We start from the raw sequence: 19,901 nt of genomic DNA, 5'->3' as shown, positions 1-19,901 counted from the left end.
ATGGCTCAGCACTCCTCCACTCTGTGTTCTGTCCGTTCTTGACGTTTATCTGCTTTATTAGGTTATCTGGGCTCCACGGCTGTCTCTGGGCACAAACGTGTGCACGCAGGCACACGCATTTTGTGGACACAAACGTAGGCACATGCAAACACACACTTAGATGCATGAACGTGTGCGTGCGCACACACACACACACACACACACACACACACACACACACAGCTCGGCTCTTCTCGATTCATTACAGCCCTAACTGCTCACTTAGGTTTATGCCCTCTTTAAATTAAACCGCAGATAACTGAGCACCTAAATAAACGCCCAGAGAGGAGGCAGAACACTAGCCATCCAGGAGGAAATTAAGAGACATTGTTTGCGTGTGTGTGTGTGTGTGTGTGTGTGTGTGTGTGTGTGTGTGTGTGTGTGTGTGTGTGTGTGTGTGTGTGTGTGTGTGTGTGTGTGTATTATCGCGTATGTGTGAGCGGTCGGGAGTTCTATGTGTGAGTGTGTGGTCATAAGGTTGGATTTTAACGGGCCCATCTGTAAGACTCTGCTCCCCATCATTAGTAATTCAATTTGCTCTTTATTAGCGGCTCTTATCTGCGGTGCAGATGGCTATACAGGCCACTCCGCTCGCTCCGTCTTCCTCTGCCTTCATCCCTTTGTACTCGCGGGCCCCTGCCTTTCCTCTCAATGCACTGCACCTTAACCAGAGAAAACCTTTGCGGCCTTCTTGCGGGCCATTCTGGGGCCAGCTTGTGTGCAAAAGAATCTTTAAAAATAAACAAACAGAAGTAATGGGAGGGGGGAGGAATGAGCCAGGAGATTTTTTTAGGGAAAGAGGGGGGGGGGGCATTGAAGGGAAACACGAGAGAAGGGAGGAAGAAGTGAGCAGCGGAGAGGCGGGGCTGATAGACGCACCGGCCACGGGGATGAATAAAGCCTAATGTTAATAGTGATGGCTTTTCTAATGCCTTCTGACTCCATTGACTGGAGTTGGGGGTGGGCAGGAGTGGGTTGTTGAGATTACATTGAGATGGGACGCAAGGGGACGGCGGGTACAGGCAGAAAGACCATAGGGTTATGGGGGGGGGGTGGAGATGAGAGGAGGGAGAGAAAGAGTAAGATAGAGGGAGCGAGAGTATGTGTGAGAGAGAGAGAAAGAGAGGAAGGGATGGAGGGCCCTGGGAGGTTGTAAAAACACTGATTGCTTTCCATCAGGTTGAGCCTATATTCTACAGTTCGTTAAAAACAATCCAATTTGCAAAAGGATAATTATGCATTAGCTCCTTTTTTATCTACTGGGGTGGGGGTGGGGGGGTAGTGCCGTGGCTTGATAGTGGCCGCTCCCCGCCTCCACCTCTGCAAATTACCCACTATCGGCACTTGTTCACCATCACGGCTGAATTGGGCAATCAATTAACCCCCCCATCCACACTCACCAGCCTCTCCCCCAACATTCACCCAACACAAAGAGCCTATGGCAGTACAAAGGTGTGTGATGATGCCCTCTGCTGGAGATGTTAGGGATGGTGCTTAGCCATAAGAATCGTGGGCCTGTCTGCTGAAGACTTTTAAGAATAAAAGGGACCCTTTAATAAGAACCCAGACTGATATCTCAACTCTTTACCTGGATTAGATACATTTCTTAGTCTTACCGTGTAATGAAATGTACCGTGCACGCCGGGTTAAGAGCTCATTAGAGCATTTGTTCATAGCAGAGGGTGAAAACTAAAAAGCTCTGCTGAATTAATAGTATCTTCCATGAACATGAACAGCAAATCAATGATCAGTCTGAACATCAACACACACTTCAGTGTGGGTCTGTACCTCACACTGATGTGCTATCAGAGAGTTATTTGAAGAGTGAATGACAAATTGCAAACAGACCTAGGTCTGGTGGGTGTTAGGTAGGTATAAAAGAGTAACAAAAAGAGAACAAAAAAAAAGAGAGAGCTGTGGGTCCTGTTTATAATCCCTTACCTGTCCTGCAGGAGGCAGGGGAGAGCCGACGCAGTTTATGCCTCCCAAAAGACACAAGTTCCCTGGAGGGGTTCGACCGTCCACCTGTGGGGCTCTTAGATAAGGGTTGTGCCCGTCCCCGGAAGCTGTGCCTCCCACTCACCATCCCCACTGGTGACCCCACTGTGGTCTTCCTCTCCGACAGAGATCCGCTGTGGACCACAGGAACACATGTGACAGAGAACAGCAACAAGCTCTGCATACATTGGTCAATTAACAATTCTCCATTGGCCTTAAGATGGTAACCAGCAAATGCTCCATTCATAATAATAATAATATCTCGAATTTATATAGCGCTTTTCTGAGTATTCAAAGACACTTTACATGGGTGCGTGAGAAAACAACAAATAAAAACTTTTTTAGGGGGAAAAAACACTAAGACTAAGGACTAAAATCAATAAAAACAGTGGAACGAAGGGGAAAAAATCTGGGGAAGGCGATATGGAAGAGGTGGGTTTTGAAGATGGTACAGAACGAGTGGCAGGCTCACTATTATTTGTCATTTTATTTTATATATAATGCTACATTCAAATAAAAGTCATACTTTGCTACCACCTACTGACAAAAGACAGTATTGCTTAAGTCTGGACTGAGGTGTCTAACAGGACACAGAGGACAGAGAATGTATTCTTTATTGAAGAATAGACAGATAAATAGGAGATCCGGTTTTCTTGTTGGTCCGACTCACCTGCTAGGGAATCTCCTGATGATTTTCATCCGGCTGCGGAGCTTGAAGGACGAGGGAGAGGAGGACTGGAGAGCAGCACGCTGAGGGAGAGATGGTGGAACAGCCAGCCATCCTTTCGCTGCTTTATAGCTTTTCTCTGAGGTCCAGTGGAAGGTGGACCCGCGACGGGCAGCGGCAGCTACCCCAGCGGTGCTCTGGCCGCCTGCCTTCCAGCGGTAACGGCTGCTGAGAGAGCCGCCGGCAGAGGAGGGCCCCATCCCCTTCCTTGCCTTAGGAGTGAGAGCTGGGCTGGGGTTTCTGAGCTTGGATCCGCTCACTCCCTTCTCCAAAGCCCTCTGTGGAAGAGCTACAGATCTCGGGGATGGCGTTTTGCGAGACAGCTTGGCTTGGCTTCCGACAGTCGAGGAGGATGAAATCCAGGTGTACTTGGAGGTCTTGGGGGCTCCAGTGGCTTGACTCAGCCTTCGAGGCAGCTTCTTGCTGGGGGTTCTTTTACCTACGGCGGTTGGGGGCGAACGTTCACTGGCCTGTGAAGCATTTGAGATGGAGGTCGGAGCAGGACTCGAACCTCTTTCAGGGGACTGAAGTGGGGATCTAGCCTGTGAGGACACCTCTCCTCCAGTGCCCGGCCGGCTCCTCACCCAGGTGAATCGTTTCTGCGGCGATGCGGCGAGCTGGTCTGTGCTGGGCTTAGACCTGGGACTAAGGGAGAGTTGTTGTTCTGGCGCGCTGGGCAGAGCAGATAGAGCTGGTGTGGATTTACCCACTGGGAGAGTATCAGGGGCTGTCATGTGAACTGTCGGTTTCACCTCTGTGGGTTTCCTCGGCAGACGTGGTTTGATCTCCACCTGTGTGCTGCTCGGTGTCTGGCCAGAGGTATCGGTCTTGACTGAGGAGGTGACATCTACTGAGCCTCTGTCCTTCCTCTCTCCGGCCCTCTGCAGGGGATCTGCGGTCTGTCTCTGGTGGTCTTTTTGCAGGGCACCTTTCAAGCCTGAACCAGCATGACCTCTATTTATAACATTGTGCCCTGATTCAGGTGTCCCTTTACACACCTTTGTACAAATTCCTGTAGATGCACTACTTGGTGCAATTATTCCGATCCCTGTGATGGCGTTCTTCTGCCCCTCTCTAGCTCCAGGAGGAATCCCTGATGGTACAACAGCTATTTTGGTTCCATCAGGCCCTCGGCCAGGGCCCTTGCTGCTGTGGCCGGGCAGTGTATTCGTGCCTGCTTCCTTCAGGGTGCCAGATAAAGGGACGGATGGGGTGGCGGATACCGAGGGCTGTCCTGTAGAGGACTGTGGGGTCTTGTTGCTGAGAGAATACGTCTTCCTCCAGTGTCCAGGGGGTTGGTGGCCGTAGGAGCTTCCCCTGGAGCCGTGTGGATGGACGAAGGATGTGCTCTGACCCCTGCTACTGGCCGAAACAGGTCTTTCTGCATACCACTGGCGTGTGCTGCTAGACGGGGCGTCGCCGTGGACATTCTTGTGGTTGTTGATGAGATCTACGGTAGAAGTTAGTAGAATCTTATTAGAGTCAAATTATTATTGAAAATAAGTAATAGTCATGTACAGTAGCTAGCCTCGTGTCATGTGTTGGGATGACAGTCGAGACAAGTGTGACATAATCGTGGAGGCCAGGGGTCTTCAACGTTCTTCCGGCCAAGGACCCCTTAGCTGAGAGAGATGAAGCAGGGACCCCCTCTATATTATATAAAATTGTGTAAAACTTATTTTTTTTACGTGGTCTGCTCTTTTTTCCCTCTACCTATACCTCTTTGCCAAAAATAGCAGATCTACAGTACAAGCTCACTTTTTGGCTAAAGTTCTCCTCAGAAAATGGATGCTAGGGTTCAAAGTGGTTAATTTAAAAAATAAATATCAAATCACACAAAGATTTGGCGGCCCTCCTGTAGTAACTCACTGAGGTACCCCTAGGGATCCCGGACCCCCTGTTGAACACCCCTGGTGGAGGCGAGTAACGGACACGTCCCAACGTCTCTGCTGCTAACTGTTAGCTTGCCTTCCATGTGCTTATCAAACGTCAGATCAAAATGACAGCAGGAATGTTTAAGTGGTCGTAATTTCCTACACGAGTCTCCAAACTATTTGCTCCTCGTACACATTCACTGATGCTTTAAAACCCACAACTTACTTTGAAGAAGTTCAATTTGTCTTTTCAACGCTTCTCTCTCCTCCATGTTTACCTTTGAAACGGGTATGTCATCAGGCTGCGCCTGACAGCAGCAGACATGACGTAACAGTAGAAGGTGGAAGCATAGGGTACATTTTTGTCATGATTCGTGCAAGATAAAGGAGTACCCGTAACTCAGCCAAACAGACACACACAAACACCTTGATTCTAAAAGTCCATTGTACACAATTTATCAAGTGATATCATCAGTGGTGGAAAAAGTACTCAACAAATGTCTTACTTAGGTAAAGGTATCAATACTGCAATGCAGAAATCTGCATTGCAGTAGTAGTAAAAGTCCTAAATTAAATTAAATTACTAATTAAATTAAAACTTGAGTAAAAGTACAAATGTATTGACATCAAAATGTACTTTAAGTGCCAACAGTAGAAAGTACTCATTGTGCAGAAGGTATGGGACCTTCTGCACAATGAGTACTTTCTACTTCACAAGTTTTCAACTGTATAAAATGTATTAAAATATTTTGAAAATAGCAGATCTGCAAACTCACAATGCCTCGCATCGCAAGGCATTGTGAGCTTGTAGATTCAAATGACCAAAATAGTGCTGAAGTGTAAGGCAGAAGTAGGGCTGAAGTGGGTCATGTATGTTTGTTTTGTAATAATAATCTAAATCTACAAAGTAACTAGTAACGTTGTTGTTGTTTTCAAATAATTGTAGTGGAGTAAAAGTACTGAGAATTGGAAATACTCCACTGAAGTAAAAAATAACTCAAAATTGTACTTAAGCACAGTACTTGAGTAAATGTACTTAGTTACTTTACACCACTGGATATCATATTATTTACCCATATGCCATATCCTTAGCGTCTATTGTAGGCTATATATTTTCCTATCCTTTACTCTAGGTATCCTCCTTTGAACCCAGTCATTCAGTATAATGCACCAACAACCTCAACAAGAAGCCATGAATAGTCTTCTTTCTTTCTTTCTTTCTTTCTTTCTTTCTTTCTTTCTTTCTTTCTTTCTTTCTTTCTTCCTTTTCCATGTTCCAACCCATCTTAATGGATATCTAAATTGAACATTTGTATCTAAATGTCATCTGTTTATCATCATCATCTGTTTATCATATGCAATAAAAGCATGAGTATTTGATCTAGATTCTAGAAAATTAATTTAGATAACTTCGAAATAAGCACTTGTCATCAACTTTCTTTGCTTGTATTTGTAAAACTATAGTGACAGTTTTACACTATTAGTAAAAAATAAAATAAAAAATAAAATAATATCAATGATAATAATAATAATAATAATAATAATAATAATTATTATTATTATTATTATTATTATTATTATTATTATTATTATTATTATTATTATTATTATTATTATTATTATCATTATACACAAGCAAAATTACAGCAGTCAATGCCTACATTGTCAACTGTAACCAATTCATGGTATTAAAATACCCTATTCACTACACACTCCGAGTCTGGATCCCACAGCCTGGAAACATGACATCTCATATCATATCATGACAGTCATGACGAAACTTCTATTTGGTTTTTGCACTTTCTTTATTACAACCCGTACATCTACATATACGTTTGAACTTCAAATATAAAGTGCTTACCCCATGGTTACAAATGTTAAAATTATGTTCGGGTTCTCAAAAATACCTGTATCTTCCGTATTGTTCAATAAAAAAACATTTTAATCCAATTGGCGGCTATTTTCTCATAGAGTTATAATGTGTAAGATTGCAATACACCTCCCAACCGGTAGGATTACGTAATTGAAAGCATGGGGAGATAATTCGGAGAAAATAGCCACCAATCGGAATAAAATGCTTTTTATTGAACAATACGGAACATACAGGTACTTATAAGAAACCGTAAAGTATTTTACCACCTGTGGCCATAGAATAAGCACTTTATTTTTTTAAATGTAAACGTTTGCGTAGATGTACGAGTTATAAAGAAAGAAAGTGCAAACACCAGGTTGAAGTTCATCCATGACGCTCGTGACGGACGAGCGTCGTGTAGCCATGGTTAAGTGGACGCACTGTGATTGGTGCGTCAGCAGTTGCCCGGCAACCAACGAGCAAACCACAGCGTGAGCGTCGGTCCAGGTCATTGGATCTAAACTTACACGGATCCAATCACATAGCAAGTTCGTCCATGCGTCGTTTGTTATTAACGTCTCGACAGGATCATCAACACGTCAACAAAAAGGTGTTTAAATACAATAACAATAACTGCTATCGAATAACCAACGCTAAGTCATGAACGACAAGGCATGTAAGTAGTATACAAACAATTGAAAATTATGTCATTGTAGTTATTTGAAGTAAAACGGTACTTTGCGATGACGACACTGAAATGAAAGGGGAAGTGAAACATGACATGGCAGCGGTGACCACTTGAGGATTAACTATCATTAACCTGATTTATTTATTAGACAGTGTTGTTGAAAGTTTAACTTGACTTGATCGTGAAGGTAATCCGAACTGACTTAAACAGTTCTTAATGCTAAAGTTGTGTCTTTGTTTTGTTGTGTGATCGAGCTTGTTGACTATCTCTAGATTGATTATAAGCCATGATTTTGCTGTGCACTTTAGCCGAGGCCGAAGTTCTCCTTGATTATACTTTCACTTGTTGTCTGGTTATTGTGGTTAACGTTAGTTTTGTGAAGAGCTGCCTACAGAATCAAGGCGTCGGGATTGGATTTGTGCTATGCTAACCCATTCGCAGTGGTGTAAAGTAGCTAAGTACATTACTCAAGTACTGTAGTAATAAGTACAATTTTGAGGTATATTTGCTTTAATGGAGTATTTCCAATTTTCTATACTATTACTTCTAAAATGCGATGCGAGATCATGCGACGGCAGTGACGCATTGTGAGCTTGTGAATGGGAGTAATGAGTACTTTCTACTCTTGGTACACTACATTTTGATGCCAATACTTTTGTACTTTTTCTCAAGTACATTTTTAATTCCGGAATTTTACCTGTAACAGAGTACTTCTACATTCTACTGCAGCATTGATACTTTTACTTAAGTAAAAAAAAAAAAATAGAGTACTTTTTCCACCACTGCCCATTCCACATGATTATTGTTGTATCACAAAATGCTTGAGACTAGTTCACACTGTAGTAGACGTGTCTGTGACTGTGTGTTTAACTGCATTCCACTATAACATTGTGTTCCTGCTTCCACAGCCATGGCCTCACAAGGCACCCACATGTACTTCATCCTAACAAAGAAACCAAAAAACATTGGAATAATGAGTACAGGCAGCATATGCTACATCTCCGAGAACAGATACACTATGGTGCTCAGAAGAAATGAAAATCTCACAAAGTTGCCTATGATGCGCATAGGGGCCTCATGTCTAGATCATGAACTTAATATCAGTGACATGGAACCGCTGGTCAGTCAGGAGGCTGATCTGTTGCTGGCCGTGAAGGATGAATCAGAGAGGCTGAAGTGGTTCAGAGAGAGGGAGACTCTGCAAACAGCCATGGGCCTGACTGTGCACACCTCAGTAACTGTAGAGGAAAGAGGAGAGAGCCTCCAGGGCATTATCCGCTATATAGGCAAGTTGACCGAGCCAGAATGGGCCCATCCTATATCAGGAATGTTCTTTGGGATTGAGCTACAGGTATGAACTTAAAATCGACTTTGTAGTTCACATTGACCAATTTGTGTTCATTTTGTGCCGCAGATATGGAACATAGCATGAGAGGAATTAATGTAACATGTTTTGTGTTTGACTGTCTTCCAGGGAAAGGACAAAGGAAAAGGGCAAAATGATGGGATGTACAAATTTAGAACTTTCTTCAAATGTCAGAGAGACTGTGGTGTTTTCGCCCCATTTTCCAAAGTCAGACCCGTGGTGTCCAGCCCGTCGTCTCCCTCAGAACCACGGCTCAGCCCACAGGCCCAAGCAGAACCCCTGGCCTTAGGCGACAGAGTCACGTTCATTTTGGATGGGGATCACTTTGGCCACGGCATGGTCATGGATGTGGTAGAGAGGGACGGACAGCAGATGGTTCGGCTCTCTACAGTGAGTGATGATGTCATTCTCAGTTATTTGCGTTGGTTTGGGGATGTTAATGATTAGGCATTTAGGGTGCGTTCGGAAATATAGCACTGAGTGCACTGGCCAATACAAACTAATAGGCGAGTGCGCTCGTGGTGCGCATTTGTACGAGTTGTAATTGACTGTAATAAAACGATGAATTAAATTTAGTTCATTTGTAGGTCAGGCTACTATTTGCTGAACATTTATTTAAGTTATATATTTGTTATGTAGGCCTATTTTATAATTTATGTATTATGTTTACAGTGCTGCAGGGTAACCTATATTTTGTGCGTAAGCTATATATTCCGCATGTTGAAAAATAAACCTCCTTATGGAAAACAAAATATGTTGAATTGGTAATGTTTTTAGTGGGCCACAGCAGACATTTGTCCATTGTAAGTATTGAAGTATCCCTACTTTGGTTTAAAGCCAACTGTTTGTGGTATAGGTGCAATGTTTCCATCTTGGTCTGTGTTCACAGGATACGGATAAGAATGGGGCGAGAGGAGGGGAGACGGAGGTTCCTCTGAACTGTGTTTGTAAGGTGGAGGACGAGGTGCATCCTGCAGGTTTAGGTGATTGATATGCTGCTTTTTTATTTTTTGCAATTTCACACACAATTTCTGTACAATTATAACAATTGTCAATAATGTAGCCCTTAAAATTAAAAGGTCCTTTACAGATATTCCTAGGAGAAGTAAATGCAAAACACAGCAATGAAGCTGTACTAAGAAGTTGAACAATCTCCAAAGGGCTGAGGAAACAGTATATAAACATAATGGTAACAGTTGTATTACATTTATGAAATGAAAAACAATTCTTTCAATTGATTGTAGAGCCAGAGAGAATGGACACCAGTGATGCTCCATTGGCAGTACCAGCGCTCGACACTCATCCCAAGGGCCTGGGTGTCAACTCTGTGGTTGAGATGTCATTGGCTACTGGGAATACCTATGGGATTATCCGCTGGGTCGGCACTTTGCCTGGTCGGGAAGAAACCATGGCTGGACTAGAGCTGGTAACTACAAACTAAAATGGAACCAAATGAACCCTTTACTGTGAACACTGACTTCTCCTATTCAGACTCTCAAAATTGGGCTGGCCTGGGTAATATATTATATAAATATTGTCTTTTCCTGGTTTTAATCACTTATGCCCTATTTTATACTTTCATCTTAAATGTAAAAAAAAAACCAGCCAATTCACAAGCTCAGATTATGAGCTTGCAGATGTGCTTTTTTTTTGTATCTGATTTTGCGCATATCGTCCAACCTTACTCTCCAAACATTTTCAACATTAATTTGAAGCTTCTGCTCTGTGACTGTCGAAAAGGTTTATGATTTGAGTTTTGGTAGTTGGATAAATACACATCAGTCTAAAAGTTTAACCGGATGCCTGGCACAATTTGAAGAAAGAAAGTACCTGGCTGCGATGGCCCTAATCTCCCAATGTGGTTAGAATAGAAAAAGGACTCCTATGTTTATTGCAGTAAAGAGTTACTGTAGTTGTACTACTGCAGTGCAGTTCTTCATCTTCTTTTCTTATGTACAGTAATTTTCATGCACTCCTTCACATCATTCTGTCTCTGTCTCCAGGAGGACTACTGTGGGGTGAGTGACGGCACATTTAAGAACGAGCGATTCTTCCAGTGTCCTGCCGGAAGAGCTCTCTTTATCAAGCTGCTCTCCTGCCGCCCCGACTCGCGCTTTCAGAATCCGTCAGCCAATTGCGGTGAGAAGATTCCAAAATGTGAAGTTGCAGGCCATAAGTGGTGTAATGTTTTATGTGCCGCTGCTTTAAAGCATGTGTTTGCATTGTTTTGTGTGTGTGTGTGTGTGTGCGTGCGCGTTTCTCCAGAAAGAGAGAGAAAACAGAGCGGAGGAATTCTAGAGAGTCCCATCGCTCCCATCACGACCGAGCGAGTCACTGAGGTTCTGATTGGTCAAATGAGGGGGATCCAAGGCCACTGCAACTCTTGCTACATGGATGCCACCCTCTTTAGGTTAGAAAGGGGACTGCAGTGTGATACTAAGGTGTCATAATGAGTCTTGGAGCAAGAATTGAAACATATGACTTTTGTTTCTCTCTTGTCTTTCTAGTCTGTTCTCCTGCTCCTCCGTGCTGGACTCCCTCCTGTTCATGTCGACAGAGCCACGAGACACCCCCATTCAGGACACTCTGCTCTATGACATTGTCAACCCCCTGCGCAGGTATGTGTTTGTGCACATAAGGTATTGAACATCATTTTAGTTGCATTCATTTTACTAGCAAAGAATTTGTGTTTGAGTCTTTTAGTGTTTTGATATGGCAATGCTTTGGAAAGCTTGGCAATAATGTTCCCTATTAAGTGTTGTTATACATTAATGAACATGTTATCTATCTGTGCATTGCTATCCACACACAGTGAGGGCTTTGTGGAAGGGAAACACATCATGAAGCTTCGCCAGCAGCTGCAGGAACACGGCTACAGCCGCACATTCACGACCGACGAGAAAGGTCAGTTTATTAACTTTGCTGGAGGGGCCAGTCTGACTTGAACTACGGGAAACGGGCTGTAAAAATTGACATTCTGTACTATGTTCAAAATATCAAAACACAGAACAAACACAAAACACACTCCAACATCATGTTTAGTATGTCCTCGACTTCATTAAAACAGGATTTGGGTGCAAAATCGGCAACGTTGCCCTGTGTTGGCATCCCTGTTTCGCGCATGTCATTATAGGTGAAAATGTTCAAAATTGTTAAAAAGTTTTTGTTTTTAAATAGCATATTTATAAGCTCACAGCTTGTATATTGGCTATTTTAGAAATAGCTAAAGTGTAAAATAGGGCATACGTAAGTGTTTGGACAGAAGCCACGACAGAGATCATTCATTGGCCGCACTTTGCATGTGTGTTTGATTTTACTTATGTGTTTCCATTTCAGATCCAGAAGAGTTCCTCACGGTCATCATGCACTATATTCTCGCCCTGGATCCTCTTCTAAAACTGTATGCCGCCTGTCTGATTTCTCATATGTCACATAATGGCCCCTGGGATTTTACACATTTTATTAACCACATGAACCCTAGTGTCCCTATTCTGGGGGCGAACTTTTGGTGAAAATAGCAGCTCTACAAGCTCACAACGCCTGTAGATTGGCTATTTTTGGCAAAGAGATTTGGTGTAGAGGGAAAAAACGAGGGGGATAAGTATAGACGTCTTGTGCCATGAAGGTTTTTCTTTCCAACCAACAACAACCCCAAGTGTTTTTACTCCTCTTATGTTTGAAGGTCAGGTGCGCTAATTAATTAAGTCAGATGGGGTATGGTTTGGTTCAAACTGAAATGCTGCTTGCACTTATGCACAATATGGCAGAGGTCTTAAATCCACAGATTTTTAGGGGAAATTGTTTCCCTGTTTGGAAAAGCTGTTGAATACTCTGCGATCAACATGTCATTGTCTGTTTTGCTGCCCACTCTCAGCTCAGCTGGTGGTAAAGTCCAGGAGAGCTACTGCTACCAGATCTTCCTGGAGCAAAACCACAACCTGGTGCTGCCCACTGTTCAACAGCTCCTGGAGCACTCCTTCCACAGTGCGGGACTCAAACTGGCTGAGGTGGGATTGCCCAGCGCCCCTGTTAGGAATGTTCCTAATGTACTGCTAATCAAGGTCGGGACTAGTCAGTTTTAAGTTATCTGTGTAATGATTCGGACACACAATGGTATTGTATGGTATCCTCCATAATAATTATGAAATTATTAAGAATTGATTAATCGTTGTACTATTGCAATTTACATTAGAAGAGTCCTGAACCAAACATGACACAAACTACTCAAACTAATAGTCTTGTGTTTGCTTTGATTTTGGCTAAACTCTGCAACTTGTAACAAAATAGATTTTAGTGTTGTGTTGTGGGAGAGATTAGCTTCATATAACCCATTAATTGTGTCATATACTGTTGATTGTAGATTATTTTCCAGTAGATGGCGGTATTGGTCAGTTTCCACTCGTCATCACATCCTAGTACTACTCTACATTTATGAAGCCAGTGCTGGCTGTGGTATTGTTATCTGACAGTGTTTTGTGTTCAGGTGCCTTCCTGCCTAATCCTCCAGATGCCTCGCTTTGGCAAGAAGTTCAAAATGTTTGACAAGATCATCCCCTCTCTAGAACTGGACATCACTGACCTCCTCTCAGAAGGTAGTAAATTGGGATGGGCAATCAAATCAAAAATATATAAAAACAGAAATTTAGAACCTCTAACCGACTTAATCTTGCTCATGTAGGTTAATGGAATAATTGAGAAGCAGGTTTTCTTTTTATTATTTAAAAATGTCATATGAATCAGGGACAGGAAGAAATTCTTGTAGATAATCAACTAAATCGATTAACCACTTAACACTGTAATATACTTCGGTGTACGAAAATTGTAAAAATGGCTGATGCCATGGGTTGTGAGCTTGTAGAGCTGCTATTTTCACTAGTTTAAAAAATAAATAATCGTTCATTATTCGTAAGTTTGAAATAATTGTGATATTGATATGAAGTCGCCCAGCCCTACCCCCAACACACACATACACACACACACTCGCTCTCGCTCTCTCTCTCACGTTCCCACTCACACTTGTTCTCTTTGTCTCACACGCAGTTATACAAGCAAACACTCAAACCCTCCACAAATAAAGTAAGGTACAACATGTTTTGTGTGTTTCAGGCCCCCAGCAGTGCACACTGTGTGGGCAGCTGGCCTACGAAGAGTGTGTGGATTGTTTCAAGGATCCACTTTTTGGCCAAACAGGATTCAAACTCTTCTGCCGCACATGTTCTACTCAGGTGGAGTGTGTGTGTGTGTGTGTGTGTGTGTGTGTGTGTGTGTGTGTGTGTGTGTGTGTGTGTGCGTGTGCGTGCGTGCGCGCCCATATAACAATGGTCACAAATTGAAGCACCCCTATGCAGCCACTTGATGGACTAAATACCTTTTTTTCTTTCTTTTTTTCCCTCTTTTTTTAGATGTTCTTTTGGCTTTTATTGATAGATACAGTAGACTGACAGGAAAGGGGGAGAGAGAGATGGGGAGTGACACGCAAATGTCATCGGGATTCGAACCCGCGACACGCTGTCAGGCTGCATTAGCAGCCTAGGTGGCCGGACGTCTGGCGTAGACTGAATAATAAGGAACCCTTTGCGGATTTTGAACCAAAATCCCATTGTTCTTTTTCTTTTTTTCAAAGATTTGTTTTTGGGCTTTTATGTCTTTAATGATAGGACAGTAGACTGACAGAAAATGGGGAGAGAGATGGGGACTCAGTGACACGCAGCAAAGGTCGCAGGATCGGGATTTGAACCCGCGACACGCTGTCAGGCTGGCATTGTAGCCTAGGGTGCCTGGACCGCCACGCCACGCCGCGGCCCAGGCCAAATCCCATTGTTTTAAGTGTGAGATCTTATATACAGTACTTCATAGTGTGGCAAAAACTTAAAATAGCCATGTGATGTCAAGCACGTCATTTTTCACTTTGCATCATTGTATGAATGACGCAAAATGACACGTTGACACTGTCATCTCAGTTTGAGCACAGGCTGTAGTTCAGTTTAAAGTCCCTGCCAGTGACTATGTGAACTGATCACCCTAAACACAAAATGGGGTCAAAGTGGGGTCCGGGGACACCTAGGGGTCCTTGAGGGGGTTCCTGGGGGCCCAGCAGAATTAGTTAATATATCATCAAAATCAGTTGAACCATTTCAACCGTACATACTGTACATTGGCTATTTGAAAATAGCTCATCTACAAGCTTACAACATGTAGCGATGCGCGTTGTGAGCTTGTAGATCTGTTATTTTCAAACAATCTTGAAAACATTTGGAAAATGTGAAATATGTTTTTAAATGTGTTTCCATATCCCGTATATGGAAACACATTTAAAAACATATTTCACATTTTCCAAATTTTGTGTTGTGGGCAAATATACATTTTGGGGTCCTTGACAGGAAAAAGTTTGAGAACTACTGTGTGTGTAAACTCTCTCCAGGTGCACGCTCACCCCCAGCGGCGTGCCCATCGACCCACCCGCCTGGACATGCCAAAGGGCTTCCCGGGACGCGTCGCGCCTCAAGTCCTGGCCAGAGACAAGCTGGAGCTGTTTGCCGTGCTCTGCATCGAGACCAGCCACTATGTCTCCTTCATTAAACACGGACCCAACAACCATGACTGGATCTTCTTTGACAGCATGGCTGACAGGCACGGTGAGCAAATACACTTTGTCCGGGTTGAGTCTGGATCTCTGCATGTCTAAATGCAGTGCCCTGTAACTGTTACAGGTTACACTCAGGATTTTATTGTGTAATGGGCTTGTTCCGATTGGTGATAGATGATCACTAACTTAACACATTGACTGCCAGAGTTTATTCATAATGTACTCACCCCTGTGCCAGCGATTTGCGTGGTTTTTTATTTTTTTATTTTGTAATTTTTCATTCAAATAAATGGTCTGCCTGCGGTTTTAAACACATACGACAGATCTACCAGCAGAGAGCAGCAAATGGACACCTTGATCACTCGCTGACTCGCTCGACCTCCCCCCAAACAGGCTCAAACAGTCAATACGTCATAGCCGGATGTGACGTTTTCGACAATCGCTGATCGGGCTTAAGTACGATGTGATACACGACGACGATGACTGTTCGTCACCCAGACTTAAGAAAATAGAAGTAGAGTTGAAAAAACTTGTTTTTCCCTATTCTGGCCTAAAATGACGGGGGAAAAAAAAGAGAACCGGAAACGGAATCTGCGTCATGAAACCGGATCCCGGTGAGTGTGAAGTAAGTGGAAAGCGCGATCACAGATTAAACAATGAAAATTCCAAAGAACGCATATATGCTTTCTTCAGAATTGCGGCACGCAAGCGATGGATTTGAAAAACGCATTAATTCGATCTAGGCAATCAATGTGTTAATATCAGAACTATGTTAGGAGTTGTTAACGTATGGGTATGATTTGGATTGCTATATTAAAGATGAGATGATGTTAAGCGCATCAACATCATGCTGTGATATTGTTGCACCAAGCACAGACACAGACTTTAAAAAGGGAGCTGTTGAGACATTTATATTCAATCAGTTATTATAATCTTTCACCTTTTGGTATCAGGGAACAACCCATAATATTCACAAGTACAAGAGGTTATGTTTTTAAACACTTAAAGACCGGCCATGCTGGCATTGATTTCACTGAGCTCCGTGCTGTGACATAACTCCCCCTGTAAAAGAATAGAGGCTTATTTATTCCAATAATGGTCTTTAATTAAACTCTCTCAATAGCAGGTCAACTCCAAGTCTCAAATAAATCTCTCTGCAGATCTCTAATTGTAAATCTTTTCCGTATATGACACACCCCACCCCTCCTACTCCCGCCGCCCCATGGCAATCGGATTATATCAGTGATTTTAATGACCACGAATCAAATTAGCAAGGATCGCCCAAGCCCATTGTGTATGTGACTCTTGTATATCCATGTATGTGGTCAGTTCATCTGTGTTAATCATGTTGTGTTGGCTTGTCTCTGCAGTAAAGCAGTACATTCCTTGTATGACCCTCAAACTGTGAATCTTGATAGTATGATCCAGTATTACTGCTCCACCTTGCACTAACCACATGAACCCTGGTACAGCTATTCTGGGGGCGAACATTCGGCAAAAGTCTGCAAGCTTGTAGATCAACTTTTGTTGGTGAATAGATAATGGTCTAGGAGGGGAAAGGAGGTGGGCCTATAGGGAGACTCTAGTCAACTAACGTATACGGTCCAAGTGATTAAGCTTTGTCACACTCATGCGTTGTTATGTGGGTTTCCTCAGGAGGGACAGACGGCTTCAACATTCCTCAGGTGCAGGCTTGCCCCGAGGTGGGCATGTACCTGGAAATGTCGCCAGCGGAGCTGGCCAGTCACGTGCCCCGTGACATGAAAGGCGTCGCCAAGCGTCTCTTCTGCGACGCCTATATGTACCTGTACCAGAGCACGACCATGTGCCTCTACCGCTGACCTCACCACCATGGAAACCCCACAGCTCCATACCGATAAGAGATTGGTAAAACCATCGCTTATTAGTGCAAAGCACATTGCAGCTAAATAAAGATGTTGCAATAAAGATGTTCATTGAAACTAACATACTAGTTAGCTTTGTTGTTAATGTCATATATTGCTAGCATGATGCAGGATATTGTGGCTAACCAGCCTGTTGGATGCAAGATGAACATTTTCCTCTCTATCTCTTTACCAAATACTTGGTAATAAATGGTCTCCAAAACAAGACAGAGGGGAAGGAAACTGCTGCCTTGCACTATGGAACGCATTTGATGGATGTGGGTAAAGACGATGTCATGCTGGCTTTATGAATATATCCATCATCCAACTATAACCTTTCTTTTGTGCTCATGCAAGTGCCTTATTGACCACCATAATTACTGTATATCTGTTTCATAATTAACCACACAGCAGGTAACATTTGGTACAGCTAGACAAACACAGCTGATCAGTCCAACACAATGACATGGTATACATAACAAGTGCATAACTTGAACGACGTAGCAGGAATATCCCATGACAATAGTGCACGAGTGCATACATTATATGGAAATGTGGACAAAATGCAGTTTGGAACACCTGCAAGGATTGTAAGCTAAAGGGGTACATGTCAATTTCTTATCTATCCTCATGACATAGATGGAAGAAAATCTGAATAAAAAATGTATATAATGGCAATGATAAATAAGATATTTGCACATTTTGTCTAATGTAAGAACCTTACTTTTCTGTAGTGTTTTGTAAACCTACGAATTCTTGCTCCATAGCATCGTTGGGCAGAAACCGTATGTCTCCATATTTTTATGTTTTTTTCATAAATTAAGGCTTATAAATTATAGTTGATTGTATGACAGTGTCAAACAAAAGTAGCTAAATTAGCCGATCTACAAGCTGAGAGCTTGTCGCGCTGCGACACGTAAGCTTGAAACATTTTCAAAACCTACTATAATGTCATACCCAAAATCAGGACGGCAGGAGTGGTTAAGTCTGTCCCTACATTAGACCCATTGGAACACATGGGTTATTTTATTAGTTGATTTTCTGAAAAGCCACTGTTTTGGACATACAAGGTTATAGCGCCCAACAGTGACGATAGTGTGAATAGTTGTCTCCCTACCACTGACAAGTAATTGTAAAAGACAGGGGAAACCATGTAACAAATCATTCTGAAATGTCTGGAAATGTATATTTTGTTAATGGCCTGCTCATACCTGACACCACTGTAATCTAAATTAAGATGTTGAATGTGGAATATTCGTTTCCAATTTTGTCTCAGGGAAGAGCATTCTCCTCATGGCCATTACTTTTTTCTTTCTTTTTTTTTACTTAAGATATGTATCTTTGTTTAATGTCATCATTTTCAAAATTATATTAAAAACTAATGCTCATAAAATGTCATACATCTTTGTTAATACTATTCTGTTTGTTGCTGTGAGTGACCGGGGACAATTGTGACATCTTTGCACAATCAGAATGGTGATCTATCATCGTGCTCATTTCACAAAGGTTAGACTGACTCAAATCTATAATGATGTGGATCCAACCTGTGACAGATGTCATCAAGCACTGGCGAGCCCATGTGCGTAATATGTTCTGGTCTTGTCCTGTTTTGCAGTCATATTGGGTGAAATCTTCGAATCACTGTCTAGAATAACTGGGAAACTGATTGAGCCTAATGCGATGGCTGCATTGTTAGCGGTGATTCCTCCTACAATGTTGCTCCTCCTTCAATGTCCCTTTTTTCCTTGGAGGTAGCCTTTATAGCCTTTGTTACCTTATTAGCTAGACGTTTAATTTTGCTTAAGTGGAAATCTCCTACCCTCTCACACATGTCATTCAACACAGTTAACAAGCCAACAAGAACTCAAATAACGATATCCGGGATCTCCTATACCTGTATTGATCATGTCTTTACAAATGCAGCTGATCTATGCTCAAATGTGATTTCAGTTCCATTTGGGTGCACTGACCACAACATAGTGGCTTTTACTAGAAAGGCAAACATTCCAAAAGCGGTTCCAAAAGTAATCTACAAAAGATCTTATAAGAACTTCAGTGAGGGATCATTTTTAGAAGAGCTGGAAAACATACCATGGCATACTGCAGGTGAAGAGGAGTATCCAAAGTTGGCTTTGAATTTTTATTTGTTTATGCAGTTATTTTTGTCGATAGCTGACAAGCATGCTCCAGTTAGAAAATAAACTGTTAAATCAAGAACTTGCAAAAGGCAAGTGAATCTGGAAGTTTGGCTGACTGGCAGATCTACTGTAAATGTTATATAATAATAATGAATAATATGCCAAAAATGAATCGAAAGAAAAATAAATTGTATTATCAAACAAGCATACATGAAATAAAAACTGACGGTTAACTGCTGTGGAAAACGTTTAACAATGCCTTGGGTAGTGGTTCTAATGGGGCTTCCTCATTGAAGTTGATGGGGCTTTTATTTCAATAAGAGAGAGATCGAGTTGTTGTAAATGAGAATTTTATTGAATAAAACATTTTGGAAATGATTCAATAAACATTTTTGGCAATTAGACTGCATTAACATTTAACTCATTCACTGCCACAATTATTGCTGACCGCGTTTGCCCACTGCCAGAGATTTTTCATTTAAAAAAAAAAGTACTCAGGAGCCGAGATACAGAATTTTTAAGTTTTAAGTTAACAAGGAAGTGGATGGGAGTGTAGATCTTTAAACAATCATATCTCCTTGGTCTTTGGGTCAAATTTGAAAAAAAAACTAAAAAAAAAAAAAAAAAAAAAAAATTAATTTTTTTGAAAAAAAAAAAAATTACGTTTTTTACGTCAGTGGCAGGATTGGTAAACGGGACAAATTACGTTTTTTACGTCAGTGGCAGTGAATGAGTGTACATATGCAATGT

The 19,901-nt window shown here is 42.2% G+C and overlaps 2 protein-coding genes across 3 annotated transcripts in view; one reads left to right on the top strand and one right to left on the bottom strand.

Moving 5' to 3' along the window:
* Positions 1-4,939, bottom strand: part of zc3h3 (zinc finger CCCH-type containing 3) — a 64,927-nt gene extending 59,988 nt beyond the window's left edge. Inside the window, exons 1-3 of the mRNA XM_080431806.1 lie at positions 4,865-4,939; positions 2,708-4,214; positions 1,981-2,171 (exon numbers count right to left, since the gene is read on the bottom strand). Of these exons, the coding sequence (XP_080287932.1) occupies positions 1,981-2,171; positions 2,708-4,214; positions 4,865-4,910 (1,744 nt within the window). The 5' untranslated portion in view covers positions 4,911-4,939. The remainder of the gene's footprint in view (positions 1-1,980; positions 2,172-2,707; positions 4,215-4,864) is intronic.
* A 2,095-nt stretch (positions 4,940-7,034) lies between these two features.
* Positions 7,035-18,151, top strand: cyldl (cylindromatosis (turban tumor syndrome), like). Of its 2 annotated transcripts, none has more exons than XM_080429696.1 (15): positions 7,035-7,166; positions 8,087-8,529; positions 8,653-8,934; positions 9,434-9,527; positions 9,789-9,970; positions 10,548-10,683; positions 10,810-10,954; positions 11,052-11,162; positions 11,357-11,448; positions 11,881-11,944; positions 12,419-12,551; positions 13,028-13,136; positions 13,651-13,769; positions 14,966-15,179; positions 16,787-18,151. In XM_080429696.1, exons 1-15 carry the CDS (start codon positions 7,151-7,153, stop codon positions 16,969-16,971), a joined length of 2,325 nt encoding a protein of 774 aa, XP_080285822.1. In that variant the 5' UTR covers positions 7,035-7,150; the 3' UTR covers positions 16,972-18,151. The 2 variants fall into 2 exon arrangements, with proteins under 2 accessions (XP_080285822.1, XP_080285823.1); XM_080429697.1 differs by having other exon boundaries at positions 7,039-7,162.
* Positions 18,152-19,901: the final 1,750 nt, after the last annotated feature.

The sequence above is a fragment of the Gymnoscopelus braueri genome (genome assembly GCF_963280865.1).
Source record: "Gymnoscopelus braueri genome assembly, chromosome: 6".
Lineage (NCBI taxonomy): Eukaryota > Metazoa > Chordata > Actinopteri > Myctophiformes > Myctophidae > Gymnoscopelus > Gymnoscopelus braueri.
This window is presented reverse-complemented; position numbering and strand designations above follow the sequence as displayed.

Bases quoted from the DNA above. Each gene is read 5' to 3' on its own strand.
- cyldl (XM_080429696.1), top strand. The intron at 9,528-9,788 runs GTGATTGATATG...AATTGATTGTAG, and splicing joins GGTGCATCCTGCAGGTTTAG to AGCCAGAGAGAATGGACACC. The intron at 9,971-10,547 runs GTAACTACAAAC...CTCTGTCTCCAG, and splicing joins CCATGGCTGGACTAGAGCTG to GAGGACTACTGTGGGGTGAG.